Consider the following 8425-nt stretch of genomic DNA (forward strand, 5'->3'; position numbering starts at 1 on the left):
ATCTTTGTTTTTCTTAAAGAGCACGAGATATTGATAAAAATTAACGCGAACTAAGTTTTCAAATTAAGTTCCTGGACATAACCAGGTCATAAAACTTAGAAGTTAATTTAAATCGATTGATCGTTGTTTTTCTTAAAGAGCACGAGATATTGATAAAAATTAACGCGAACTAAGTTTTCAAACTAAGTTCCTGGACATAACCAGGTCATAAAACTTAGAAGTTAATTTAAATTGATAGATCGTTGTTTTTCTTAAAGAGCACGAGATATTGATAAAAATTAACGCGAACTAAGTTTTTCAAAATAGTAACTAAAATGCGTAAAGGCAAAAGAAAATAAACCAATCAAAGGCAAAAATTGATAAAAACCGATTGTCTCGAGGTCGAAAAACCTCATGCAAAGTTACACAAAAAAAATGAAAATATTAAAGGAATGGGTGCGAAAAAGAAAGGCCCTAAGCTCCACCAGGCTGCCCCGTGGAGGTCGCCGTCTCGCCCTCCTGCTTGGCTACAATGGATGCCTCCCCGGTTTCAGAAGGTGCCTCTTGCTGGAGGTGAGCTTTGAACCCCTCCAGGAAGACCTCCCCGTCCGCTCCTAAGAAGGAGAAGTCGCCATCCGAGTTATAGGCCCAGCAGTGGTAGAGCATGTCCTCCATGGCGGTGCTGGAAGCTACTTTCTCCGTTTCCAAGGCGGCCTTGGCCTCCTCGGCCCCGGCCTTCGCAGAGTCTAGCTCGACCAGTGCGGCAGCAAGGGCGGCTTTGGTAGCCTCGACCTCTTGAAGCTTGGGACGGGCTTCTTCCAGCTCGGCCTGCACGGCCGCCAGGGCATCCTTGGCCTCTTTTTCTTTCTGTTAGGCCATCTACAAGGAAGTTTGATGGGTGGCCACAACCGCCTGATGCTCGCCCCTCATATCCTCAAGCTGGGCCTTGGTCCTGGCTATGCTCCGGTGAAGGGCCAAGACGCTCTGCAAAAACGGAGAGGCAACTGCCTTAGAAAAAAAAAAAAAGGAAAAACAGGGCAAGGCATGACAATCAAAAATCATGGAAGGGTAAGGTCAGCTTACCGTTAGGGCCATGCCCAATGAAGATTCCATTACGCCCACCGGGCTCCTTGTTTCGATGGCCCGCAGCTCTCTCTCATTGAAGCAGTAAAAGTGGCTGACGACATAGCTCGCCGTCTCATACACCGTCCCCCGAAAGACATCTGGAATCTTCTCCAGGTCCTGGGGGTCCACCAGGATACGCACCTCGGGGGGCGCAGTTGCCGAGGCCCCGAGCTCCGCCCCTGTGTCCTGGACAAAGGCCGGAGCTCGCGGAGGGGGTGGGGGCATGTTCTCCACTGCAGCTCGAGGTGTAGTTTCCTCGGCCTGGGCAGCTGGGGGTTGCTCTTTCCCCTTTGCAGGGGACTTGGTTGGGGTCCCAGCGGCTTTCTTCGCCACCCGGAGCTTCTTCATTTTGGGCCCAGAGGCCCCAGCTGAGGAGTTCCCTCCGGTGAACATAGCTCGCAGATTTTTTCCCCCGGGCTGAGACATCTCCTCTGGAAAAACAAAGACAACATCAATATATCAGTAAACAGTCATGCAAAAACAAAAAAAAGGGGGAAAAAAGAGAAACTCAAGTATATATATGTATATACTAAAGGGAATCCTACCCCCCGAGCTAGAAGAGGAATCTATGGTCACGACCATCGGCCCCGGAACTTCTGCGAGGGAATCTAAGACAATTACTTCTCGAGCTGGCGCAGGTTCTGGATCCGAGGCTGTCTCAGGACTAGACTCTTCTACGTATTGCCTAAGACCCGGAGCTACGACACCCTCCCGGAGTGATGGCCATGACCGAAGGTTGGTCCCATACTCCTCGAACAGGACCGACCTAAAGGCTATTGTGTTGTCTACAACTATGGTACCCCTAGGGCGACTACTTTCATAATCCAACACGAGCTGGTCGACGCATTGGAGTAGGGTTTCATCAAAGTCTGGGTCACTTCGATGGCGTTGGACGAGCTGTTTGGGATTGAACCTAGCTAGCCCGGGGTCTGCAGTGGCCCTGTCTAAGTTCCTAAACATATATGGGTTACCTTGGCCGGAGGGACCTGCAGCTGCTCTGGACCGGATCCTCTCCTCGTCCGTTCTTTGGGCGACCTCCAGCGCTCGCTTCCTCGTCCTCCTCATCCTCATCCCCCGCGGTCTCCTCCACGGGGATAGGCCTCATCTCGCGAGCTGGGGGAGGCACCTGGGGCCTCCTCAGGTTCAAAGTCTGATCAGCTTGCAGGCCAGCATCGTCTCGTCCGTCACGAGCTGGCGATAGTCCTTTTCACTGGGGGGCAAGCCCGCCAGTGTCTCGTACTGGCTCCCGAGGATCACAGACTTCTCTGTCCTCGCGAAGATAGCTGCAGAATTATTCTAAGTCAGAAATGGATACAGAAGGAGCTAGCCGATACTTAACTTACGAGCTAAGGATGAAAGATACTTACGAGGATGGTTGAAGTAGTGCAGGTCGCAGTTGCGAAACCCCTTGGACATAAAGAACTGGTCTTTGAAGTCATTGGGGTGGCTGGGCAGCTCGATGACCGCAGCTGTATTAGGAAACCGGGTTAAGTAATAGAACCCGTCACCTCGCCCCCGCTGCTCCGGGCTGGCTTTGAGGCAGAAGAAGTATAAGATATCTGCTGGAGTGGGGACCTCCCACTCCTGTTTCAAGAACAGATATCTCTGTAACACCCTCACTTATTTTAGTTAAAAACCATATTTGAGGTGTTACGTTTTAAAACTATATCATAATTTATTTCTGCGGAAGTCTGGACATATTTTTTTTTTTTTTTTTTTTTTTTTAAAACTTGAAAACTTATTTCACCTTATTTACATTAAACATAAAGTGTGTCTCAAACATATTATACATAAGTATTAAATAACCCAATTTATTTTCAAAACATAACTTCACACTTTATTACAAACATCTCACTGATAACTGAAATAACCCACAAAAAGGTCGATGTGTTCATATGTACAAATCAGGGTCAGGACCATGCTTCAGTTCTCCTCATATCATTCACATATTTCTTTCTCTACCTGCAACACAAGACAACTGTGAGCCTAAAGCTCAGTAAGCAAAGTAATGCATGCAATGCTAATGATTACCCAATATCAATGGACATATACAACTTCTTTTTAAATTTTGGGCCCCTTAATATTGTGCACACTGTTTGAATTGGTCAATGCCTGCAGGGCTTGTTACACATATAATACAAAATCCCATGGGTTCTCCTCCGGCTAGCCTTCACCACAGTAGGGCACATTAAAAACCTTATTCCATCGTTGCCCCGTCAGGCTCAAGAGTTAAGGCGGCCACACACTGTGGTGTCAATACATATAACAATAACTCATATGGAGGAGAATAAAAACGGAAATATGGCAAACAATATAATTGGTTCAATAAACCTAGCCCAAATTATTGGGCAGCCACTATAAGCCTACTATAGGCATCCGTTTACACTTATTAACACTTTCATTTGCCTTTTCAAAACAGTGGCACTGAACTTAAACTTCTTATTACAACTTTCTTTTATGTTGCACAAAACTTGCAAAGGCATTATATAATTAATCATCATAATATCATGCATGGTCTTATATCATATAATAATTTACCATATCACTATTATGCCATGCATACAAATTTATGATGAAGTGTCACTGTATGTTAATACCACTTACTCACAAAATATTCATATAATGCATACTTTCACATAACACATAATTCTTGTGTTGCAGTTGAGTACTTTACTTACATTTTGTCCACAATATATTTCACCGTGTAACAAGTGATGTCTTAGGTATTGATGTGCTTATCCTGACAATAGCATGGATTTCTCATCATAATGATGGCAGTAATACATTGAACTCTCATTTAAAAAATACCCATAAGACTTCATATCAAATTTCATACCCAAAACATGCCTAAAATGCCTTAAACCACCTAGATCGAGCATTAGATTTATCTTAGACATTTGGGGAAATTTTGACAGAGTTTCCCCTTAATTTTAGCTATCCTCAAATATCAATATACACCAATAATCAACATCAATTAACCTGCCATAACCATATATCCCAAATACCAACATGATTCATCATAATGTTATCATATACCGATTTTGATAAAATTCTTATCTCCTAGATCATCACCCAAATTAAATGAGTCTCCACATATACTCAAACATTTATAAACATATATACTCTCTTATAAACTCAATCAAATAACCAAAAATCTTCTTGTACTCCAAGAACCCCAAAAACCTCATAAAACACAAAATTTCACTTACCGAGCAACTTTTCGGCGAAAACAATCTCTTCAAGCTTTTCTAAACCTCAAACCACTTGGAAACCCCAAGAAATATCTTAAAAAGGATAAAACACCATATATAAGTTCTCAGAAAAATTCAAAAACATAGTTTAACTTCCAAGTACAAGAACTTACCATAAAAAGGCTAGAACTAAGCTTAATCTACTTCTTTGGCTTTGCTTTCACTTGGATCTCCTTAGAATTTCTTCAAACCAGCCAAGAAATGGTTTTTGGTTTTCTTTTCTCTCTGTTTTTCAGAATAATGGTCGTGCAAAGTGATAAGGTTTGATGAAAATTCCTTATTTTCAATGATTTAGCCTTATTGTCAAAAGTTGACACCTTTCATCTCATCATTTCACCTTTTGACTTATGAAAACCTTATCACTTCAATAATTTCGACTTAATCATCTGCTAGGCCTATTATCCTTATGTGTAAAACACTCACACCAAACCTTAGGTCCATATGACTTCATACCCAATAGTTATGCTTACCCGATCGAGCGTAGCGCACTTATGCTAAGCTCGTTTTGACTTTGCATCCATACCACTGATTATGTATACCTCCCATCAAGAATTGATCTAATGGTTCTAAAACCATTTTTACATCATCAATGAGACCTTAATCCTACCTCGATTACATTTGGTAAATCCATAAATACTCAATTTTACACCGAAATACTAGTAATCGACATTGTACTATTTTCCACTACTTAACCTATTTTGCCTTCTATATCTCACTTTCAACACTTAATTCCATGCCTTGTCCATATTTTTCATACTTTCTTATATCTTGAGCACATCAAACACCCATAAAAGACAACTCAAATGCCACAAGGTTAATAATATTGAGCATACATATAGACATCACATACACAACTTTTATACTTATACATGAAAACACTTATAAGAATATGCATATGCTCAAATTATACATATTGTATGATATGTAATGCAATGCAATCATGTGATTATTGGCTATATATATCAAAATAATGTGGGTGCTACAATCTCAACCCCGCCAACAAGCAATAGGAGTTGGGGGGGAGCTGGAAAGGAGCCAACCTCACGTAGTTGAGGAAGTCGGCGAAGTACTGATCCAGCGGGAGGAAAGCCCCGGCTTTGAAGTGCTCGTCACTCCAAGCCGCGAACTCCTCGTCGAGCGGCGCGCAGCTCCGCTCACCTTCTGCGGGAGGTCGGGCGATTAGGGCGCCCCTCCCCAGTTCGATGCATGGGAAAGGAATATCTTATTCACTTTCCCCTGGTCAGTGATCTTCGAGATGATCCTTTCCGCCTCGAAGAAAGCATCGGGCGCCACCTCGAGCTCCTGCTCCACGGCCGGCCCGAAGACATGGATTGGGGAGTCCGTCATCACCTCTTTTCCCTTAGATTGTTGGGAGGACGAGCTGCCAACGATCCTCTTTGGAGCGTTCTTCTTGGGTGCCATCTGGCCGCCTAGCGAACAAAAGAAAAGATTTCAGAAAAGGCGACCTAAGCATAAGGAAGAATCAAAAGGGGTGTTTCCTTTGCACGAGCTGAGGTAATCTCAGCCCGTGGAGAGTGAGACCACGCAGTTCTATGAACGCGCGCCTGTGCTCCCAACAGATCCCCGATTACTCGGAATTCGTGTGTCAGGAGGGTCAGGATAGAAATTTTCCTTGGAAGGAAAGTTTCAGTAGGCAAGAGAGGCAAAACCGCCTGTGAAGCGTGTCCCCTAAGCTACCCGGTTTTGCACCCAAAATACTGGATATTTTAAACAGGCATACCAAATATCCTACCCAGAAAATTTCCCCAGAAAATGCACCCTATAAACCATGATCCTAAATGGTTTTCTACTACAAACGATACCCTAACCTAACAGGCTTTCACCCTTCATGCCCACAAAAAATCAACAAAACCTTGCATGCGGCTACAGTAATGATAACTCTACAAAATAGAGTTATTTTACCACTTTTTATGTGCTAATTGTTGCTTAATTCTTGAGTTTTTAAGTAATTTATTAAGTTTTTTAAGTAATTTTGAATTTATTAGGTTTATTTTAATTTTATAGATTTTTGTGTGTTTTTATAGTTATTTTGTTGTAAAATGTTGTAGTTAATTATTTGAATTATTATTGTTTAGTTTGAGGTAAAAAAATGTTGTATTCTTGAATTTAAATGTTAAATATAAATTAAGTTATAATTAATATTTTCAAAGAATTAACTTGATTTATTTTATAGTGGAAATATTTTATTATGATTTAGTTTATGTTTATTTTGTTAGGGAATTTGATGTATTTTTGCTATTGAAAAGTAAGAAAAATGAAGGAGAAGAAATGACATTTTCAAAGAAAAGAAATGAAAAGCTTGGCATTTTTGAAAATGCCATAAGCCTTGATAAAGGCCCACCTCCAAGGCCCAACTGAAGACATCAATCTTCTTTCCATCCCAGCTCACGTTCAGCTGCCTCTTGACTACTTGAAGCTCCAGCAAAGTCAACCGAAGTCACCAAGACCAACATCCAGCCTCCAACAGCCTTCATGCATAAACTAGCTGTCCCTCCCTTCAGCAATCCACGCCAAGCAAGCAATCCACGCCAAGCTCAATTCGGCCCAAGTCACTCCACCAGCCACGCCTGGCTCTTCAACACAAAGCAGCCCCAAGCCTCTTCAGGCCCAACACGCCAGTGCATGCAAAGACCACAGCCACAAAAAGACCCAAAACTCACATTTTCATTCCCAATATTTTTCACTCAAATATCAATTCACTCTTCCCTATTTTTCTTACCTAAATAAACATTCATAATTCATTTTTTTTACCCTAGCTTTTCACTAATATTTTACCCAACCAAACATTTCATCTTTCCAATACTCTTACACTTACTCTATTTATCCTACCACTTCCCAACACAATTAAATTAATCAATTTATTTATTTTAATTTGATTAATTTAATCTCCATATTTTGCCTATAAATAGAGTCTTGTAAGACCATTTGGGGAGCTCTTCTTCTTCATCTTTTCAACATCTTCTACACATATTTTTCTCTCTTTTTTTCACTATTTTCTCTCTACCATTTTCATATTTTGAAGAGCATGTCAAGTATGTTATTTTGTAATTTTTATCTAGTTATGAGCTTCTAATCTTTTTCAAAGGTTATTAAGATGATGATGAAGCAAAATGTAACTAGATAATATTTTTTATTGTATGTTGATTTCCCATTTGTGTAACATTGTTTATGGATTTTTCTATCAAAGATATGAATTTTTCATCTATTATTGAGTGTTAAAGCATATTACACTTAGTTCTTCATTATGCAAAAATATGATATTCTTTGATTAAATGTTTTTCATTAAATTGTTCACATCTAATTCTTAGAGCATAAGTATCATATTTTGCCTAAACATAATCTCTTTGATTTTTTGTAGTTTCATTAGGTTGTAACATAACTAATGATTAGAAATTATATCTTATATAAGTGAAGAAAAATCCTACATTTTTTAAAGTAACTTGTGCTTGAATAGAAAATGTATTTTGAAAAAATATAGTGTGATTTATTTCAACTATATCTAAACTTGGGAATCAATATACTTATAAATACTATTGAACTTGCATTTTGTGGATTCTAATATCTTAATAATCTTATTTTACTTATCTCATTTGAAAACCATTTTTCTATTTAATCTTAAATCTTTTTATTACTTGTCTTTTATTTTTCTAAAACAAAACCTCATCAAATATTTGGAACTAGGTTAGAATATTATTGCTTTGTTTGAAATAGTTTCTTTTGATGTTAGTCAACTCCCATGGGTTCGACCTCGTACTTACATGAACATTATATTCCGAAAAGATTCGTGCACTTGCGAGTTTAAATATTAAAACACCCTCTTTTGGGATCAACAAGTAAATATTTACCTAGGCTACAGTGAAAAATAATTTCAAAATATGCACAGCCAGGGGACTTACGGAATGTTCTGGTTGAGAAGGGGATGAAGAGATCGCCTGGGTTGGGGCTTCGTCGGAGTAGGTTATTCCAAAGCTTCAAGGGAGCCCTTACACCTGAACTTCTTGAGTGCTGGGAATGGCGGCCGGAAAGAAGAGGGTTTTTCTTTTGAAGAT

General features: G+C 40.2%; 1 protein-coding gene and 1 long non-coding RNA gene across 2 annotated transcripts; both read right to left on the reverse strand.

Moving 5' to 3' along the window:
* Nucleotides 1–422: 422 nt before the first annotated feature.
* Nucleotides 423–1539, reverse strand: LOC133790170 (uncharacterized). Its single transcript, XM_062227704.1, has 2 exons — nucleotides 1063–1539; nucleotides 423–963 (listed from the first exon to the last, which is right to left on the reverse strand). The coding sequence occupies exons 1-2, from the start codon at nucleotides 1528–1530 to the stop codon at nucleotides 859–861; spliced, it is 573 nt and encodes a 190-aa protein (XP_062083688.1). The 5' UTR covers nucleotides 1531–1539; the 3' UTR covers nucleotides 423–858.
* A 954-nt stretch (nucleotides 1540–2493) lies between these two features.
* On the reverse strand, nucleotides 2494–4597 carry LOC133790171 (uncharacterized). The gene is made up of 4 exons (XR_009873940.1): nucleotides 4469–4597; nucleotides 4314–4388; nucleotides 3783–3844; nucleotides 2494–3066 (listed from the first exon to the last, which is right to left on the reverse strand). It is a non-coding gene; the product is annotated as an uncharacterized LOC133790171 (long non-coding RNA).
* Between the last annotated feature and the right edge of the window lie 3828 nt (nucleotides 4598–8425).

This window comes from Humulus lupulus, chromosome 7 (assembly GCF_963169125.1).
Source record: "Humulus lupulus chromosome 7, drHumLupu1.1, whole genome shotgun sequence".
Classification (NCBI taxonomy): Eukaryota; Viridiplantae; Streptophyta; class Magnoliopsida; order Rosales; family Cannabaceae; genus Humulus; species Humulus lupulus.

Excerpts from the sequence above, each read along its gene's own strand:
- LOC133790170 (XM_062227704.1), bottom strand. The coding sequence starts at position 1,530 with ATGTCTCAGCCCGGGGGAAAAAATCTGCGAGCTATGTTCACCGGAGGG. Across the intron at positions 964-1,062 it reads CATTGGGCATGGCCCTAACG|AGCGTCTTGGCCCTTCACCG; the intron begins GTAAGCTGACCT and ends CCGTTTTTGCAG.